General features: G+C 38.6%; 2 protein-coding genes across 4 annotated transcripts in view; one reads left to right on the top strand and one right to left on the bottom strand.

The window, feature by feature from the left end:
• Positions 1-1,509: 1,509 nt before the first annotated feature.
• LOC134677630 (dorsal-ventral patterning tolloid-like protein 1) overlaps positions 1,510-22,244 on the top strand; it is a 135,625-nt gene continuing 114,890 nt past the window's right edge. For 2 of the 3 annotated variants that reach the window (XM_063536092.1, XM_063536104.1), the window contains exon 1: positions 1,511-1,620. The gene's annotated coding sequence lies outside the window, so the exon portion shown is untranslated. Of the gene's footprint in view, positions 1,621-22,244 lie in introns of all 3 variants that reach the window. The other variant, XM_063536098.1, reaches the window with a different exon arrangement.
• LOC134672906 (uncharacterized) lies at positions 14,712-21,853 on the bottom strand. The gene is made up of 5 exons (XM_063530859.1): positions 21,516-21,853; positions 20,759-21,214; positions 18,359-18,883; positions 18,106-18,254; positions 14,712-16,306 (listed from the first exon to the last, which is right to left on the bottom strand). The coding sequence occupies exons 1-5, from the start codon at positions 21,604-21,606 to the stop codon at positions 15,290-15,292; spliced, it is 2,238 nt and encodes a 745-aa protein (XP_063386929.1). The 5' UTR covers positions 21,607-21,853; the 3' UTR covers positions 14,712-15,289.

Below are 22,244 nucleotides of genomic sequence, written 5' to 3'. Positions count from 1 at the left end.
CGTGTTGCGGATGACATATCGTTGCTTATCATGAATAGTGGCACAACTCAAAATGAAATGCTATTGCATTTAATATTCTATCTTTTACTCATTTTGTTTTATGCCTATATTCATGATAAGCGTCGATATGTGAAAGTATATACATGTTATTTTGACGAAACCTGAGGTGGATGAGCTATCTGTATGGTGACGAAGCCTGTATTGGAATATTGTGTCGGGTAAGTATTCTAGGCAGCAGTGTGCCTGGCTCGAGCGATCATTGCCGCGGGGCGATTCGTTATCCCCTGATCCAGTGGCTCACACTGCGGCCATGCAGCGCGGCGCCTGCTGCTATACTAGGTAGCTACTCATCATTCATCATCATCATTGTTCAAAAGATAATTTGAATAGTAGTCATTGTCCTCGAGTTGATGTTGATGTTGCACTATTATAATATCTGCAGATTTAATGCACTGATTTTACATTCATGATCATGAATAATACAACGATCCTTGATATGGGAAATCTACATTGTTGCAATTCGATAGTAAAACTGTGAGGACAATTCGAACGTACTTTTTACGCGTGCATTTCGCGCGTACTTGAGCCCTATTCGGATTTAATAGTTTGTTACGATTTTGATCTTGTTTTGAGAACTTGAAGATCACTCACGCTGATTGGTGAATACGAAACGAGGTGAAAGTCGTGCGTGAAATGCGCGCCAATCGCCATGCTTAATCTTAACTTCTTAAGGTCGTATCAAAAGCATTTCAAAACCATAACAAAATGTTAAATTGGAACCGACTTCCTAGTTCAAATCTTCAGATCGGCCTCTGTAGACGATCGGCGCGATTCGGGAAATGAATTACAGATTAACTAGATAGGATATAGTAAAGATATGTAACGTCCCACGAGTAAAGGTACCTTATGGCGGTTGGCGCTTACGCTATTATTAACGCCGCTCCAATATTATTGCGCCAGCCGTCATAAGGTACCTTTTGCCGTGGAACGTCACATCTATTTCATATCATATAATCTCTAATTCATTTCTCGAATCGAGCCGGATGCAACATCGTTACAAAGTGCTACGGAGAGTTCTCACAGCAAAGTGGAAAATAAATACTACGCGCTACGGCGTAGCGCTACGCGATTGACGAGTTACGCAGTGAAATAGATAAAAGAGCTACATACATCTATTCTGCGCTATGCATCAGATAGGAAAACAAATTGCTTTAGAAATGAAAGTAAGGTCAAATGACAAGCGTTTATAGGTATTGCCTATTGAGTTGTTAGTATTTCTCACTGCTATTTCCAAGTGTATACACTTCAATAGAAATTTCCAATTTGAACAATTTTGTTGCAGCTCACATCCGCTTACCCGCAAGCATGCCTGTAATATCCTAACGAAGTGTGAGGATAAAAGTTCTCTTACATCGGCACATTAGGGTTTTGTAGTGTGGCCGCGGTAGAGCAAAACAAATGTTGGTGAGTGGGCGCAGGCGCGCGGCGAGCGCACGCACGCGCCCCGCACGCAACGTCAGTCGCGCGCCGCCCGTCGCTGCGCCCGGACCCGCTCGTGTCGCTGCCCCGCGCCGCCGCCACGCGCCCAATGGCGCCCCGACTGGCACCTCGCTCACGCGGGTAAGTCCTTACGTAACCACCCACCACACTTTAAGTCACCAAAACCGCGTACGGGGCCCTGGTCCACGGCACAGCATCCCGAGGGCGTGGTAAGCCCTCGACGCGCGGCTGATAAGGATGCGGCCCACCCACTGTCAACAAACCCTTAGATTATATAAAACACTGGGTCCCACGAGCGGCTAAACCGTGAAGTGCAGATGCCATCTCGAAGACATGCCTATTGATTTTCGCGCTGCTCTGAGACCGCGCCTGGAGACAATTAGATATGTTGTCGCAGTTTTCTTAGCATTCAGCTGCGGATGCTGCGCCGAGCGATTAGGCCTTTTTATGATAGGTAGTAGGTACTGACATGTTTAATACGGCAATTGTTCTTGTGGTTTTGTTATCCTGCTCTGCCTAAACTAGTTTTATTCCTGGTTATATAGTTGTCCTCTAATAAAAACTGATTCGCTTTTTAGTTTCTCATTCAACAATGCGCCTAATGTGTAATTGTGTTAGATTCGAAAAAAATGTATTCAAGATTAAAAGTAAAATCGTAAAAGGCTTATTATCAACAGTTTTCAAATAACTTACTCGGTATTTTGTTCCTAATAGACATTCCGGCTACCGTTTGGCATCTCGACATTGATTAATATATCGCATCTTTCCAGGAAGCCCATTCCAATAATCTCGAGAAAGCTTATCTTATGGAAATAAGTGGGTAACTCAGCTTTTTCGATGTTTTATTTATGAAATAAGTTCTTAATAGAAAAACGATAAGCGAGAACTCTGAAGTGAGAAATTTCGTTGGCTATTCAAAAGTAACATTTACGCCGGCATCATAGGAATTACAATCACGTCGATTGTAGGTTTTATTTAACTTATAATGTTAGTTATATCAAAGAGAATTTAGAGAATAGAGTGTATAGAGGCGGATTGTCAAAGTAAATTATGTAGCCACTGTAAATTTACTGCCATCTTTTGTCAGAAGATTAAAACTGTTAGAACGCCCTTTGACTTTGATCCTTATTCTTTCACTGATATGGGTTAATTTGTTAAAGGCCAAAGGTTATGGCGCCATCGCTCGAAATGATTGCACCATACCTTTGCAGCTTGAGCCTACTCTCGCGTAGATGGCGTTAATATCAATATTTAACAAGTTAACACATATTAGTGAAAGAATAATGATCAAAGTCAAATGCCGTTGTAACAATTTTATCTTATGTCAAAAAATGGCAGTAAATGTACTGTCGCTACATAATTTACAATGACAGTAACTCTCTATTTCAAATTCTCTTTGGTTATATGTTCCAATGTAGGTATGTATTTATCTAAGTTTTCCTCAAAATTTGTAAACCATTTTTGGAGTAGGCTCTTTGTAGATCCAATTTAGCTAACTTAAATTTACTACACAACCTATTATTAACGTAACATCAATGACGATTTTATGTTACACTCACCTCACTGACGGGCGAAGCTATCAGTACATTGTTGACAGGTGTATACGTAGGTCACTCGATAAGTTTTGAGATACAGAAAAACTATTCAAGATATTAGCACTATATATATTATTTTTTTTCAAAATACTCTCTATCATATCTAGACCGGGAGATAGTGACACATTTTACTGGGTCATTTGTACCAGTATGGCGGTTCGTCAGGGGTCTAAGTACGTAATGAACGAAATAAAAATGATGGTCATAGCGCTGTTACTGGCGGCCCAATCGCGTGGTCGTTAGTCGAACGTGTCGGATAAAATTCGAGTGTCGAACGATTTGTTCCACAAAAATCCTCGTATTTTTCGATAGTCCATAAAAAAGAAGTAGACGGTAGCGTAATGCCACACTTCTCCGGTGTGACTTACAGCCCGCCATACTGAGGCGAACACATTAATTAAAAATAAACAATTCAATCATTTGTGCCAAGCTAATGTCCATGAATGGCTGCTCGACGATGATCACCTGTGCAAAAATTGGCTTGGCACAAATGGTTGAATTGTTTTTTTTTAAATTAATGTGTTCGCCTCAGTATGGCGGGCTGTAAGTCACACCGGAGAAGTATGGCATTACGCTACCGCCTACTTCTTTTTTATGGACTATCGGAAAATACGAGGATTTTTGTGGAACAAATCGTTCGACACTCGTATTTTATCCGACACGTTCGACTAACGCCCACGCGATTGGGCCGCCGGTACCAGCGCTATGACCATCATTTTTCTACCCTTCATTACGTGCTTAGACCCCTGACGAACCGCCATACTGGTACAAATGACCCAGTAAAATGTGTCACTATCTCCCGGTCTATCATTCTATATTCAAAGTTCCATTCATCTAAACCAACTTTGAAAACATTTTTGCCAGTCTTGATCCGATAAGGCAGAAATCGCAACTTCATCAGTTTGTTAGAGCAAACGCGGGATCTAACGACAACAGAGCTTCCTCACTCCAAGATATTGATGTAGGATTATATTAACGCCCCCCGAATTGACCGCTAGGATCTTCTCTTTGTCCTTGTATGTTATTCGTGGATCTTCTCGCACCAACATTTCAGTAGTCCACACGTTTTCTGCAGTCACTGCTGTTTGCGGGCGACCACTTCGGTGGTCATCTTCGAGGCTGGTTTTACCCCTTTTGAATTCGTTGAACCATCTAAAAACTGTTGCCCGTGAAGGAGCAGAATCTCCTAACGCTGACTGCAATCGTTGCAAACACAATTGTTCAGATAAACCAAAAATAAAATCATAAAATATCATAGCACGCAAATGTTCGCGGTTAAGCTCCATCGTTTACAAGGAAAAAACGCGGGAACCGTTTTGGAAAAATGACTGTATCATATTCATTTTTTAAATTGGAGCGAATCGGCAACTTGTGTTCTATTTTTTAATAAATTTGCTTTTTAAAAACATATAATAATTCAGGTGCGTTCCATTTTCAAATTTCGAGCATCTCAAAACTTATCGAGTGACCTACGTATGACTGTCACATATTAATACTAAACGTTATCCCTTCTCCATAAATATACCCCGTCCGCGGTTTTGAATATTATCCAATATATTATTTCCTCCTATTAAAAAAAATGTGATTGGTCAATAAAAGTTATGATTGGTTAAAATAAAATTCTATACTTATTAAGTTTAACCTCTTGCACGGCTTTAAGTACAATTTTGATTCGATCAACATGCGCGTTACTTGTAATATTTAACAGCATCGCGATAGGCTACTACCGTCTTATTCTAACTGTATTAATAAGAAAGGGACGGGTAATCTAGATCTTGCACCGAGTTGACCATTTTTGTACACCGAGCTGAAGTACATTATGTATGGAATTCATTCGTAAGTGGCCATGCCTTTTTCCAGCCTATAATTACACTTCAAGCTAGAATTCAAAAATAATCAAGTTAGGTAACTTTTTTTTTGTTATGGAAGTTAGGTAACTTTCGTTCCATGTATTTGAATCAGGCAGGTCTAGCGTAAGTTGCGTTCTCACGCGCGAGTCCATACTTGAAGTCGCGCTAGATGTACGCGTACGGGGTCGCGGGCGAGAACGCAACTCATGCTAGACCGACAGGTTAATTTTAATCAATTTATGCGAGAAACTGTTGCGTCTGTCTTATAGTACCTACCAGCCGCTAGTTAGCATTTGGGTTAGTCCGGGGTAACTATCCTACTACCTCACCCACAGGGACAAGATTAAATTGAAAAAAAGAATCTATTCATATGTTAATATTTAATGATTCACTTGACAGAAGTCCTCTATTCGGTTTGTTCATGACTTTCATGAATCTAATTATTCATGGGCACCTTTGCACCCGGTACAGCCCGCGGAGGTCTTTTAGATTAAAATATTTTAATATTTAGATATACTTATTTAAGTTATTTTGTATGATTATTTATGTACCATTAACCTTTTGTATAATAAATAAATATACATAGTTACATTATAAATAAACCCAAAATATTTTTCACCTCAGCAGCTCGAACAAGGGTACTTTGCTTCTTAAAAACAGTGTGAGTCATTTTATCTCACTCAGTAAGCAAAATCGCATTTTGCTCACTGAGTGAGACAAAATGAGTGAGCAAAATGCGATGTTGCTCACTGAGTGAGACAAAATGTCATTCAAGTGACCTTTATAGTCGAATGTCATTTCAACATGCGGGGTCTAATACAAGTTCGATATACTTGGGTTCTATTATCTCTGTCCCTCTAGGTATGTTCTCACTGCTTAGGGTGAAAAATTTTGTGTACTACACGAGATCAAAGTTATTTACTTCTCGTGCGCTTTTGAATCCCTTACTACGCTCAAGATTCTAAATTAAATTATAGAATCTTTCGCTTGCACGGGACTCAAAATAAGCACTCGAAGAAATATCAAACTTTGATCTCTCGTTGTACAAATAACTATTCATCTACAAGTAAAATGCGGCTATACCAAGTAAATAAATAACGTTTCAACGTAGGTTCCTACTAAAAGGGCCCCTTCACATCTGGCGTCTTTCGAGCGTCGGCGTCTACAATTCTATGGCCGACGTCGACGCAACGTCGACGCAGCGTCGACGCAACTGCGCAGCGACGTCATTTTCCATAGCGCTGGACCGACGCCGCGCCGACAGACGACGACGCTCGAAAGACGCCAGATGTGGGGGGGCCCTTAGTATGCGATGGCTCGAAGAGAATCGTTTTCTAAATTTAGCTCCTTTATTAGATAGAAAAGATTACTTGAAAGCCCGCGATGCTTCGGTATCTAATATTTATGCCACGTATCTAGCGCGGGTCCATCGTATTTATATGCTAAGTTAAACTATCCCTTGACACATGTCTTTTCTTGTTATTGCAGTGGAAATTAAATTTATAAATTTTAACATTAATTAGAAAATAATTTATTAAAATAAAGATAATGAGTCATTACTTTGAATCTATGTAGCGTCAACAAAAGAAGAATAACTGACGCATGAGAAATGTGGTACTTACTGAAAATTTGGGCAACCGTCAAGTCTTCTCGCAGGTGGACAGATCACTCGTCTTCATAATTCTACTCTGTTGCACGGAATGCCGTACGATTCTTATTCATGAGGAAACAGATAGTCGGACAACTAAAATTAAAAAGAAAAACCTCACGTTTTTGTCCGTTTGATTCGTTTGATTCACAGAAGGCTTCACTGTAATTCCACCCCACAGACAAAACATCCTCCAGACTGAGCATAGTCGCGCTACCCCCTCTGCCACGCATACGGTAATTTTACTCTATGTTCGAGTCGAAAGTGTCTTTGTGTGACGTCCGTGTCTTTGAACGCACCAATCACGGCACGGCACCTCGTCCCGCGCACCCCCGCATTTTTGGCATCATCGGTTGCATGAAATAATTGCTCTAAACTCGGTCTAGAGGATTCCTAGTCTATGTTCCACCCATGCTAACTATATTTACGATATTACTAATCAATTGAAATAATGTTATTAGCAGGCAAATAGTGTAGGCCAAGCAATAAGAAGGTATAGAGGGAAATGCTAGGAACACAATTTTTGACTCCGTAACTTTGTTTGGACTAGTTAGGAGGTGAACATATCAAAAGTCCCCGGCCGTAGCCCCGGTGCTGGGGGGTAGAGGGGGGAAAGAAGGTCTCATTTTTCGGTTTTTCACTCATATCTTGGAAACTTTGCGTCTTAGCGACATGACTACTAAGACAAACCAAAAGCTGATAAAATTTGTTACAAGGTTTATTCAGTCAAGTTTTTCGATATCTTGAATAGTTTTTTTAGGGTTCCGTACCCAAAGGGTAAAACGGGACCCTATTACTAAGACTTCACTGTCCGTCCGTCCGTCCGTCCGTCCGTCCGTCCGTCCGTCCGTCCGTCTGTCACCAGGCTGTATCTCACGAATCGTGATAGCTAGACAGTAGAAATTTTCACAGATGATGTATTTCTGTTGCCGCTATAACAACAAATACTAAAAACAGAATAAAATAAAGATTTAAATGGGGCTCCCATACAACAAACGTGATTTTTGACCAAAGTTAAGCAACGTCGGGAGTGGTCAGTACTTGGATGGGTGACCGTATTTTTTTTTGTTTTTTTTTTTTTGCATTATGGTACGGAACCCTTCGTGCGCGAGTCCGACTCGCACTTGCCCGGTTTTTGAGATATCCGCTCTTGAAAGTTTATTTAGGGCTTTCAATTTTATCTTGATATCTACATTAGTGAAGCTGCTAGGCCGTGTTTGGTATCATTTTCATATAAATCGGGGGCGCTGAATTCATTTTTGGTATCACATTGACACCATTCCTAAGAAAAAACATATGAACTTTAAACAAATAACTTTTTTTTTCAATTCCTCTTCACGCCTAAACCGCTCAACCGATTTAATTGAAATTTGGTGTACAGATATTTCGAGTCCCAAGGCAGGACATTAAGATACTTTTTATCTCAATAATCATCCTTTAAAGTTGTGAAATGGAGTATGGGGGGAATTCAACTTCGTCGACGAAACTGAATTCCTGAGGTTAATACTGCTTAAGGTAAGGTTTGAAGTCATGTTTGGTATCATTTTCATCTAAACACAGATGTATACCATCCTAAATTTCATCTAAACCGGTTCAGCGGTTATTGATTCCCCATACAAATTTCCACCCCACTTTTCACACCCTCAAAAGATGCTTTTGGTTATAAAAACTATTCTATGTCCTGTGTCGAGACTGAAACTATTTCTATACCAAATTTCAATGAAATTGGTTCAGCGGTTTAAGCGTGAAGAGGGATTTAAAAAAATATATTTTTTTTTAAATTTTGGTTTTACTTCGGAATAAATAAATAAATAAATAAATAAATAAATAAATAAATATTGGGGGACATCTTTACACAGATCAACCTAGCCCCAAACTAAGCAAAGCTTGTACTATGGGTGCTAAGCGACGATATACATACTTATATAGATAAATACATACTTATATACATAGAAAACACCCATGACTCAGGAACAGATATTAGTGTTCATCACACAAATAAATTCCCTTACTGGGATTCGAACCCAGGACCACCGGCTTCGCAGGCAGGGTCACTACCCACTAGGCCAGACCGGTCGTCAATAGTGTCAATGTGATACCATAAATGAATTCAGCACCCCCGATTTATACGAAAATGATATCAAACATGGTCTAACAGCTTCAATGATGTAGATATCAAGAAAAAAATAAAATCCCTAAATAAACTTTCAAGAGCGGGTATCTCAAAAACTATTCAAGATATCGAAAAACTTGACTGAATAAAACTAGTAACTAATTTTATCAGCTTTCGGTTTGTCTTAGTAGTCATGTCGCTAAGACGCAAAGTTTCCAAGATATCAATGAAAAACCGAAAAATTCGACCTTCTTACCCCCCTCTACCCCCCAGCACCGGGGCTACAGCCGGGGACTTTTGATATGTTCACCTCCTAACTAGTCCAAACAAAGCTACGGAGTCAAAAATTGTGTTCCTAGCATTTCCCTCTACAACGTTTTTTGAGCATTCATTTCCTGACCTAGTGGCCTGGCAGGCAAAAATAAGTTAGGTACACATGCAAATGTAGGTAATTTAATACCTAACTGTTACAACTCTTTAATCTTTAGTTATAAATAATAGGTCTTAGGTATGTGCTCGTAACCTCGTACCTACTAACAGAATCATTGGATGCTTCCGTCCTGATAAATGTATACCTAACTGATGAACCGCTCGTCTCATACATACACAGTATGCACGTGATATGTGACATGTGACTGCGCCTACATGTCATCATGTGCCATTTAATAGAGTTCAGTTTAGTATCGATAGGGTGTCAATGAACCGAGACTCATACTATTTATTTCCAAACTAGCTGTTGCCCGCGACTTCGTCCGCGTGGATTCTTATCTTCAACATTTTTACATCTTTAGTACATATAATTTTCATATCCAAGCAATGTTAAAATTAAGTACTTTTCTTTTTTAGCAAGTTGTATGAAGTTTTAAGTCAATTGGATTTTGATGTTGGTTGCTGAAATTACTTTTTTTGTATTCTCATAATTAGGTACCTATGCCTTTATACAAAGATTCAAGTTCCGCACACACAAAATATCTGATCTCCATACAAACTTTCAACCCCTTTCTCACCACCTTGGGGGATGATTTTCAAAAATGTTTGAATTAGTTTTCATGTTTTTTAATTTAATACCTTTTTTTTGCAAAAAGTTCAAGTTCCTAGCTTAAAATTAAATTAACACCCAAAGACGAACTTTCATCCCCTTTTTAAACCCCTCAGGGGTTGCAATAACTTTTTTTTGTAATCGGCTATTATGTCTTTCTAAGAAGTTTCAAAGCATTTGTAATGGATTCAAACTTTGAACCCCATTTTAACCCTGTTAGGGGATGAATTTTACAAATCGCTGAAATCGCTTTTATTGTCTTCTAATAATATCCCCAAATACAAAGATTCAAGTCCTATACTCGAAAAAATGTTTGATATCCATACAAACTTTCAACCCCTTTTTCACCACCTTAGGGGATGAATTTTACAAAACGCTGAAATCACTTTTATTGTCTTCTAATAATATCCCCAAATACAAAGACTCAAGTCCTGCAATAGAAAAAAAATTTCATATCCATACAAACTTTCAACCCCTTTTGCACCACCTTGGGAGATGAATTTTCTAAAACGCTGAAATTAGTTTTCTTGTATTTGAATTTGATACTTTTTTACAAAGTTTCAAGTTCCTAGCTTAAAATAAAATTTGCACCCGAAGACGAACTTTCATCCCCTTTTTAACCCCCTTAGGGGTTGAATTTACAAAAACGTTGCAATCACTTTTTTAGGGTTCCGTACCCAAAGGGTAAAACGGGACCCTATTACTAAGACTTCGCTGTCCGTCCGTCCGTCCGTCCGTCCGTCCGTCCGTCCGTCTGTCACCAGGCTGTATCTCAGTTGAAATTTTCACAGATGATGTATATCTGTTGCCGCTATAACAACAAATACTAAAAACAGAATAAAATAAAGATTTAAATGGGGCTCCCATACAACAAACGTGATTTTTTACCAAAGTTAAGCAACGTCGGGAGTGGTCAGTACTTGGATGGGTGACCGTTTTTGTTTTTTGCTTTTTTTGTTTTTTTTTTGTATTATGGTACGGAACCCTTCGTGCACGAGTCCGACTCGCACTTGCCCGGTTTTTTTTGTAATGGGCTATTATGCCTTTCTAAGAAGTTTCAAAGCATTTATAATGGATTAAAATTTTCAACCTGTTTTTAACCCTGTTAGGGGATGAATTTTACAAAACCCTGAAATTACTTTTCTCGTCTTCTAATATTATCTCTAAATACAAAGATTCAACTCAACCACTCGAAAATTTTTTTTATTTCCATACAAACTTTCAACCCCTTTTTCACCACCTTAGGGGATGAATTTTCAAAAACGCTGAAATTAGTTTTCTTGTATTTTAATAATATATCTTTTTACGAAGTTTCAAATTCCTAGCTTAAAAGAAAACTTTAACCCCATACAAACTTTCATCCCCTTTTTAACCCCCTTAGGGGTTGAATTTCTCAAAATCGCTTCTTATCTCTTGTACACTTTATAAATGAAATCTGGTGTGCAAATTTCAACTTTCTGGCTTTTGTAGTTTCGGCTCTGCGTTGATGAATCAGTCAGTCAGTCAGTCAGTCAGGACACTTGCATTTATATATATAGATTCTAAATCATACTATCAAGATCTTTGTGTTTGAAAATTATTATATTGTTCAAAAGTAGGTATATATATAGTTCCAATTCCAAGTTGGTTCCATTTTTCTGATGATGGGATTCGGGAGGAATTGAGGACATTCCTCAAATATTATAGCGATTTTTGGATTTTCATCAACAAATCAAGCATTTGCAACAATCATAGCATTCAAAAAAGTGCTATTTGATGAAGTGCAACTGGAACTGCTGATAAAAACCAGAACGGAACTCTTCAACGACGCGTTTGTTTGTCTTTTTCGTTAAGTTTACCCTTTTACTGATAACTTGCTGACCCGCCTCCTGTTCTAAACACCTCCTCAAGACCTTTGTAATGAACCAAAATCGATGTAGGTAGTTGTAGATATGTATAATAAAATACCTAACTCAGTTTATAGGCGATATATAAAAATATAAATTACTTACCTTACAAGTAGCTATTTGTTTAAAAAGAGTTCCGAGGTATCTACTTTTAATATACAATTGTACCTATTGTACATACCTAACGAACATGAGAAGAGGGTAAAGTCCGATCTGGAACAAATTCGAAATTTTCACACAATATCTTGTGGCACGGGAGAAAAGAGGGCTGTACATTTATTGGATTCCAAACATTTTTGCATGGCACAGTATATGTAGGTACAGTGTGTTCTGTACAAATCTTGGTATTGGTTCTGATTTACTTTCGGGTATCATACGATAAAATTACGCAAGAATTTCTTAAACAATTTACATGTACAATAATTTCATATAATATATGTAATGCTAATGCCATTCTCAGCTCTTTCAAATCGAATGTTGTTGTATATGTTGATTCAATACAAACTATTTAAAGTAAGTTTAAATACTTATTCAAATTATGACCCACCAAATACAATGTCGTAAGTATGCAACAGACTGCATAGTACATAATGCACACTCTTTCTCTTGACTAGTGTGGCTAGGTATTCCATAACATGTTCAATTTATATGATAAGCATTATGTACCTAATCAACATTATAAGCGTTGCGGTTTGCGGTTTATCGTCCGGTTAGCGCCCCTACTACTTCTAGACTGCTAGGCTACTTACCACAAATAAACCCCTATCGGTCCACACGGTATCGATGTACCCAGTAGCAATCGCGCTTATTGGATTGTATCTCACTGCAGTCGATCGCCTTAGCCGCAGCTTGCACTTTGGTATTGCAGTTAGTAATAAACTCGAGTCACCTCTGTATCTCTTGTGAATTGGAGTACCTTCACAGTAATTCAAGTGTATAAGTATTGGAGTAGTAAGAACATACTTAATCTATTTTTATACGCATTTGCATAAATACGATATGAAACTAGGAACGTAGCTAGAGTAATGTAACGGTATTTGCGCTATTTGCAAGTCTACGAACTGAAATGCAAGGAATGATCTTATTTGCCCGATTTGTGTCGGTAGTTATAAAACTTCTTCATTTCTCATGCTCTGAAAGAGGGTAATTGTTATTCTATAAGGTGTGCAGAAAATGATACGTTTCTGCTACGATTAAGTTACATTTACAGTAGTAGTTAAAGTGGCATTCTATGGAACTTGCTAACTAAGTAAACAAACCGCCATATTGAAATTGTCTCTGAATGATGAATTTACTATTGACTTTTGTATACATAGTCAGCAAGTTCCATAGAATGACACTTTACATTAGAAATTCCGTTCAATTGTTCTCGCATTTCAGTTTTCCAATTTAACATGAGCTTGTTATTGAATAGTTATGCGAGGTGCGGCAGTTATTTTATAGCCCTGTGTTGTTTTCAAAGTGGGACAAAAAGGGAAAATCCCGCGCGGGTGCGCTAAAGCAATCAACTTGCACGGTACAGGGATATTCTATACGCTTACCTAGGGCGGGCTACTGGACTGTTCAGCAAACCCAATGTAAGAGTGCTCTCCTACCAGGCACAGTTACGGATCTCGAGGTCATTATCACACTGGTCAGCCAGAACATTCAAGTAGGTCGCGTTGCATAAGCGATGGGAATACGTGGCCAAAGTCTTATCGCGGAATGCATGGCTGCCACGGCATGCACAATGCAGGCGAGACGGGCTAGAAGGGGAATGTGTGCTATCTAAAGCGTACCAAACTAGCTCCTATACTGCAGATACCGCTGGATCCGCGTTGAATAGCTTGCTACAGTGATATCGTAAACTTCCTCTACATTGCCTATTACGAGAGTACGATTAAACATTTTCTAGGTTGAAAAATACAATGATTCTCGCTCTTCTGACTATCGACCTGATTCTAATTATTAAATGTCAAAAATTAGATCTCGATACGATCGGATCTAATTTTTGACGTTTATCAAAATTAGAATCAGGTTGTATATCTAATTCCAAATAATGGTCACTTTTTTCCTATTACCAGGAAATCCAGGAATTAAAATTTTATTGTGATCTGTGATATGTGATATGTGCTTGACAATTCACGCAACAATTTCGTTTATGTTACGTAAAACTTTATGACACATGGCAAAGAAAAACGTTCTTTACCATTGTTGGAAGCAAAATTTCTTATCTAATACCTTTAAACGAGCAATTCTTGTTTATTTATTCATATGTATATTTATTTATATATATATTTCAGGGATCTCGGAAACGGCTCTAACGATTTCGATAAAATTGCTATATGGGGGATTTTGGGGGCGATAAATCGATTTATCGCGCATTTTTGAGTTTTTATATGTTATCCGAGCAAAGCTCGGTCTGCCAGATATTTTAATAATTTAATGCGACAAATGAAGTCATTTCAAAGACATCGTATATATATAAATTGTTTTATGTACTTACTTTTCCATGTTCCGCATTTCTGCCAAGATCGAGTGTAGGTATCGGTGGTTTTTACGGCCGGTATCTTGGCTCGTAAACTTGTCACGCGCCGTTTTTAAACGCGGCTGTAAAAATGATATGAACCTACCGAAATGCAACAAATTGTGCTTATGTTTAGGACGTGTAATTCAGAACATCTTCAAAGTGGAAAAAATGTTTTTTTTTTTACGTGACGCTCATGATGCGCCTCTAGTATAGTCCGCCAAGAAATTGTAGAAAATTATTGAGGGTGCCAACATTTTTGACGTAAAATGACAACAATTTAGTATGGAATTTTATTAGTCCCATTTTATTTTATTTCTGTCGGCGGCCGATTGTAAGATCAGGCAGATCGTAATGTTCCTGTGTAATGTTTTGACGATAGTCACATTAAACCAATATAGAGGCACGATAGGTTCGTTAGGTTGCTTCAGATGCCCGAAGGGCAAACTGCCCAGAAATAGGAGCCCCGCGTAGCGGGGCTCCGTCGACTCAGGGAACGAGTCAAAGATTTTTACGTTTCACGATATGCCTAAGAATTTCACGATATGCCTGATCTTACGATCGGCCGCCGACATTTTTTATGGTTAAAAGAACTTACCTAAGTGAATTTCAACCAAAATTTTACGAAATATTGCATCCGAGAGATTTAATTACCATGTAGTCCGTTTTTCGACATACTGCATCGTCACACAGTTTTAGAAATTAAAAAAGAAGACATTATGACCATTCGATTACTCATTCATTCACCGACCGGTCAGTCGCAACCAATCTTGTTCATTTGTTTTAGAGCTATAATTCTTAGCCCTGACTTTTATTCTGCATCATGGGGTTCTTTATTCTTTGGGGTTGGCGGGATATTAAATCTCTCGGATGCAATATTTCGTAAAATTTTGGTTGAAATTCACTTAGGTAAGTTCTTTTAACCATAAATTTTACTTCAATATTGCATCCTCCAGATTTAATTACCATGTAGATGTTTAGCGCTGGTTGCAGAATGAAAGGCAACATAATAATTAATAAATTTAAGTTTATTATTATTATTATGCAATTGTAGGTATACAAAGTTAATCAGAAATAATGTTTCAATATTATTCAGCATATTAATGATAATTACAGATTATTCAACTAATCAATTATGATAATGAACCTAGTTCAACTATTTAATACAGCTCGAGCAAAAATACAATCTTCCTGTGTATTTATTAGTGGTTGATTGTAAAAGCGGGCAAAACAAAGAGAATTTCCCGACCACCCCGCTGTTCTTTGAATTATATCAGTGGAAATACCAGATCGGCTAGCTGAGGACGTCGAGGCGTGCCGGGTGCTATGAGCGGTGAACGTCTTGGTGTCCACTCCGCTGTTACTTAGCGTTTGCTTTATCCAGCGGCTGATAGTTTGGGGACTAGCATTGTGAATAGGTTTTTTGATTGTCAAGATCAATTTGTTCGAGTTTATAGTGGATCTAAATTTACACGTTCTTTCTATGTAACAGGATAATGCTGATGCTGGACAAATAGTGGCCTTTTCCTTAAAAAAGGGTAGAGTCAGTCTTGGATTATGTCTGTTAGGCGCAGATGTTTTAATAATCTCATTAATGACAATAACAATACGGGACTCTTGTATCTGAATATCTGCAACATTTATTAAAGATAACGTCTGCACACGTTGTCCCGTTGACAACGCGAGAAGAGTTACCAATTTCTTTGTCAAATTTTCTATCGTTAGCGACTCATTAGGAAAGAAACCAGACAGGTAATCCAAGACTAAATTAGGGTCCCATATAGAATTATATTTAGGAAAGGACGGTTTACTTTTGAAAACGCCTTTTAGGAACCTCGAAACACAATCATTATTACATCGGTCTTTATCCATAATCAAGGATAAGCTGGATCGAAAGGAATTTAATGTGCCATAGCTGGCGTTTGCATGGTACTTTTCTGTTAGAAATTTTAAGATGTCAGCTACAGAACCATTATACAAATCAATATTATTCACCTGACAAAACTCGAACCATTGTTTTAACCCTACATTATATTGAGTAAGAGTATTCTTTGATAAAGATTGTAACATTATTTCAATACAATCATCCGGTATGCCGCGTTTTACGTAGGCTTGTCGTATAACACTGCGCACGCCAGGGTAAGGCTGCGCCAAAGGGGGTGACACTCTCTGTAAGGTGACAGTAAAAGATTTTTATTAGGTGTCAGATAGATAATTTCTGATTTGACTAGGGACAGGAACAACGGAAACCATGGTTGTCCCGGCCAATGTGGGACAACCAGGATACCCCTTGCTCCATCGTCGACTATTTTTCGAAGACATTTTAGAACAAGCGCAAATGGAGGGAAGGCGTAAAAAAAGTAATTGCGCCATGAAAAGGTAAACGCATCAATTTCGTAAGCACTGGGATCCCGTTTCCAAGAAACATATCTTCGACATTTGTTATTTAGACGAGATGCAAATAGATCTATGTTAGGTTCTCCCAAGTGATTACGAATGATTTGAAAACTTTTATAATTAAGTTCCCATTCTGTGTCAATATTGGTATGTCTAGAGGCTTGGTCGGCATCGGTATTGTCACGTGACTTAATGTAAGACGCAAAAATAAATATACGTCTCTGTTCACACCACTCCCATATCGTTCTTGTGATTTTGTTTAGATGGGGGTACTGTATACCCCCCATTCTATTAATATAGGATATAGCAGTGGTGTTATCGATTCTGAGTAACACATTTAAATCACGACTATATTTACAAAATGATTGTAAGCCTAAGAAGGCTGCCAAAAGCTCGAGATAATTAATATGATTTTGAGCTTCGGCAGCCGACCAATGCCCCCTAGTAATTTCGCCGTTACAAGCTGCTCCCCAGCCGGTGAGAGATGAGTCAGTAAAGATTTCGAAATGATAAGTATCTTTTTGCATCTTATTTTGAGCTTTAGACGCAATATTAGACCACCATTTAAAATCATCCAGTAAACACGATTTGAGAATCATCTGTGAATCGTAATTCTCGTGAGATTTTTGAAGGGCTAAAAATTTTTCGCGTTCAAAAAGCTTTGTATGCGCCCAACCGTACGCCACTGCAGGACAAGCGGCCGTGAGTGTACCTACGAACTTTGCAAAGTCACGTATACTTGTATAAGTTTTAGCTTGCATATTTTTTGCCATTTCTGAGACTTTTAATATTTTATCATCAGGCAATTGTAATTGCATGGCTTGTGAATTTATTACTAAACCTAAAAAATTACACTTTTGAGCAGGAGTAAAAATACTTTTTTCGAAATTGATAACAAAACCAAGTTTCTCCAAATTTTCTATTAAAACATGTACCGTGTCTTTGCAAGCTTCTCGAGTATTTCCTATACACAAGATATCGTCAAGGTAAGCTACTAATATATGTCCGCGACTTCTCAGTAAGGATAGAAGCGGTTTCAATAGCTTAGTGAAGACAAGGGGCGCTGAACTCAACCCATTTGGCAAACAATTGAATTCATATAGGTGCTCATATCTAAACCTTAAAAATTTTCTATACGATGGATGTATTGGGACCAGAAAGTAGGCGTCCTTTAGGTCAACTGTAGCCATGTAGGCGCCTTTTGATACTAACTTAATAGCTGTGCGAATATCTTCCATTTTGAAATGGTGAGAATAAACAGACTTGTTTAATGTTTTCAAATTCAAGATAAACCTAAAATCACCGTTAGGTTTTGGGGTCAAAAATATAGGCGAAATGAATTGACCAGGGGTATTTTCATTACATTTCGTTATGGCTCCTAATTCAATTAATTTAGCTATTGCTGAATCCATTTCCCTTTTTGAAAAGGGAGGGTTATTGGGTTCGGTCCTTTGTGAAATCGGCAAGGCAATTGGAATTTTATATCCTTGTACAATAGATAATACCGACGGATCGTCGGTGACTAATAACCAATTATTATAATGATATTGTATGCGACCGGCATGTGGTACCTCTAACGCCGGCTCCGCTCGTGCGCCCTGTTGCTCGAGTAGTGACGCCCGCGACGCTGGCTCGAAGTCGTCCTCCTCGCCGACGTCGAGGACTGAGGCTCGTAGTATCTGCCCGTCGTCGGTGCTGGTGCTGCTCTCGCGTTTCCCGGCTGCGCCGCTTGCTTACGATGCTGGAACGCCGGGTTGAATGTGAAGGGTTTTTTAATCTGTTGACCCGATTTTTCTATATCTTTGGAGTTTTTGATTTTATCACCCAGTTTTTCACCAAAGAGATATTCGTCTCTTTTAACCCCTTTTATTGTGTTCCAGAACTTCTTATCTAACAACGGAACTAGGAGTTTGTTCCTGTTGATTGATTCTTCATAATGAAGGTCTAGCAGGACTTGGGTAACTTCCGAAATTTTCTTGATGATATCAAGTTTATCCAACTCTGATTTTATAAGATCATTTGCTAAATTGGCAAGTCCAGCGATGCCCCGGCCCAGTTGATTTTGAGCTTTTTCTAAACGCATGTCACGATTTTTTGCTGATTCATTAATGACTGCTGCCACCTCCGGATTTAACTTAGGCGCTCGGGCTAGTAAAAAATTACTAGGCATCAGTATTTTATCCACGAGAGATTGCTTCACTTCCTTGGCCAGCCCGTCCGTTAATATTTTCCCCCAGCGTTCAGAGAGCTCATCAGGAATACACTCACCGAGTGGTTCGTCTAGCTTTTTTGCCTCTCCCAGTATACATAGGATCTCTTGCGGGAGTGCGGTTGTAGATTTATCTATATCTGTGGGTAGTACAGACTAGGGCTCGCGGACGTGTCCGGGTTTCGTGTACACGTGTTCGGTACCCGTTTCCGAACTACACGTACACGGTTTTCTGACCCGTTCTGCACGTGTAGTCGGGTACACGTGTAATTAACATCCGTGTATCCGGGTACCCGTGTACCCGTGTACACGGCGAAACGGACCTTAAATACACGCGGGCCTAACCCGTCTTTGGCGTGTAGCGGAGATTGAAGTAATGTATAAAGTTATAAATAAAACAAAGATTCAGGTTCAGGAGCTCCGATTGTTTAGCAGTTTTATTTTATCGGATGTTCAATGTGATTGATATGTGTTGTACAATATAATTGATTTTCACCTCAGCAGCTCGAACAAGGGTACTTTGCTACTTATAAAAAAACCGGGAAAGTGCGAGTCGGATTCGCGCACAAAGGGTTCCGTACCATAATGTAAAAAAAGGCAAAAAAAAAACGGTCACCCATCCAAGTACTGACCCCGCCCGACGTTGCTTAACTTCGGTCAAAAATCACGATTGTTGTATGGGAGCCCCACTTAAATCTTTATTTTATTCTGTTTTTAGTATTTGTTATAGCGGCAACAGAAATACATCATCTGTGAAAATTTCAACTGTCTAGCTATCACGGTTCGTGAGATACAGCCTGGTGACAGACGGACGGACAGCAGAGTCTTAGTATAGTGTGAATCAAGCGATCTGAGCTAGTTTACTCAAAGAGTCTCAAGAATACAATACCATTGAGTGGTAAACCACAAATTAGGATAACCGCCTCGTAGTAAAAGCAGATTATAACCGCCTTGAAATGTTAGTACTTATAGATTAACGACTCTATTTCTTTAAACAATAGACTACAAAATACACTAACTAAATAATGGCTAACCTAACTTTTTTTGCATTTAACAACCATCGACACTTAAAAAGAATGCACTCAGTAGAAAAACAGCTATGAGATACCATAAAATTTCATTATATTATCGGCTCTATAGTCTTATCATAAGGATAAAAATGCTTTAAAGGTAAAAATAACACTTCACACGTTTTGCATTTAGAGATAACAGATGTGCCGCCAGAGTCGTACTTGCATCGCATTGTTACAATTGATAAGCACGTGGTTTATCTGTTTATGTCGGAATGTTATTTAGTGGTAATTTTTTCTGACCTATACCTAACTACAATTGTAATAAAAGAGCAAGCGAGACACCAATAAAAAAATACCTAGCATGTTATCAAATTGTGTGTTAAAATTATAGGCATATTTTTGTATAAGAATCTGTTGATTTTGGATACATGGGTTAATTTTTTATATATACATACACTTATGTAACTTTTTTTGGCTCTAGTAGTATGTAAAACATTTTGCAGATTGAAGATCGATATATATTTGTATAAGAACTTGTTGATATATAATAGGGTCCCGTTTTACCCTTTGGGTACGGAGCCCTAAAAACAGTGAGCAAAATTTGATTTTGCTAAAAGAAAATATAATATATTCCGTTCGTTGTAGTTTCAGTAAGCATAACTGTCTACTTTTTTATTAGGTTATCATTTAGGTTTACTTTAATTATTCAAAACTACATCAATGAAGAAAATTAAATACCTATCAATGAGGTGAACGGTTACTAAGATATTGTTAATTTTAATCTTATGATTATTTAACAAAGTGTACTACTAGACCTATTATTGACATTACCAATCAATCCAGTAAAACTGCAAAGTAGGTAATCGAATCTTCCTAACCTCCCACATATTCAATCGTATGTCTTCATAGCACGAATCTCCGCTACACGAGAGTGAAGGGTCGAACCGGCGGGTAAATAAGATCCGTTATTTCGTGTATCCGTGTACCCGTGTACACGGGTACCCGTGTAAACGTTTCCGAATCCGGGCGGGTTCGTGTAGTTCGGGTTCTTAAGCCCGCCGGGCTTAAGAACACGGGTACCCGTGTCAGCGTGTAACACGTGTATCGGGAGCTCTAGTACAGACTGAGCGGGGTTAGTTTGGACCGAAGCGGCATGTTCCGGCGGTACGGTAGGTATTAGCGGCAAAGATGGCGCTGTCGCTGGAGCTGGCGCTGGCGCCACTGCGATCTGAGGCAAGGGGCTCGCTATGCGGCTGTTCATCACTGGCTGCACTTGAGATGCCAAGCCGCGAGTACTATCATGAATCTCGTCTTCCATAAAGGCTTCTTCACGAAACATCTCGTCTTCGCCATACTCGCTATTTCTGCCTTCAACATATTCGACATCTGGTGATTGTCTATCATAGTAAGAGCTTTGTGATGAACCTGACATCGAGGAGTCAGATCTTCGATCCATATCTAAAATAATAATAATATATTGTTACTTTCAGGACGATATCACGGTATCATCACTTTAAGAAAGCAGGTACATACAATAATTGGCCCAGGGCAATATCTCGTATTACCACATTAAGGAGCACAAAAGTTATTGTTTCAGGGCAATATCTCGTATTACCACGTCAAGAAACAAATAATTATCTGTCAGGATAACATCTCGTGTTACCACTTCAAGACATTACTTAATTTACGAAACGTATTCACAGGAAAAGTAACAAAAACAACAAATCAATAAAATTGTTAAAATAACGGGTAGTTTTACCTTTGCGCCTATTGTATCGCAATTTATCCTCCAAACGTCGAATTTTGCGACGAATATCCTTGTCATTATGTTTGTGTTTACGTTTTCCCATGTTTCGTACAGTTTTTAATGTGTAATTATAATTCACGATCAACTATAACAGGATACGATGTTGACGATGCTGCACACGAAAAACGAATGAACAAGATTGGTTGCGACTGACCGGTCGGTGAATGAATGAGTAATCGAATGGTCATAATGTCTTCTTTTTTAATTTCTAAAACTGTGTGACGATGCAGTATGTCGAAAAACGGACTACATGGTAATTAAATCTGGAGGATGCAATATTGAAGTAAAACTACTATTTTATGTCGCACTATACCATCGCCCACGCTGTTAACTATACATCGGTGGACCTTATGTCTTTTGTAATAAGGTGTACAGTTAGGAGTGTTGCTGTTTGTAGATCAATCGATCGTAGATCCCTTGCATATTAATACTAATTTTGCTACGGGCTACGCCGTAGCAGTGTGTAGTGTGTGCGAAGCTTAAGATGGTCGGTTCTTTATCATTTGTCACCAGGCCTGTCACGTTCTAACAAATATGTAACTGATAAAAATGCGACCATGATACCACTGCTGGGCTCTCTTAATTATGTCGTGCGAGTGACTAAAAATACGTCAGTTAAAGCGTAAAATTAGCAAATTTACTTATTTACGTTACCGGTGCTTTATACCGGGTGTGGCCTTT

The sequence above is a fragment of the Cydia fagiglandana genome, chromosome 2, assembly GCF_963556715.1.
Source record: "Cydia fagiglandana chromosome 2, ilCydFagi1.1, whole genome shotgun sequence".
NCBI classification, from domain to species: domain Eukaryota; kingdom Metazoa; phylum Arthropoda; class Insecta; order Lepidoptera; family Tortricidae; genus Cydia; species Cydia fagiglandana.
The sequence above is the reverse complement of the archived record's forward strand: the minus strand, read 5'-3'. Positions and strand labels throughout refer to the sequence as shown.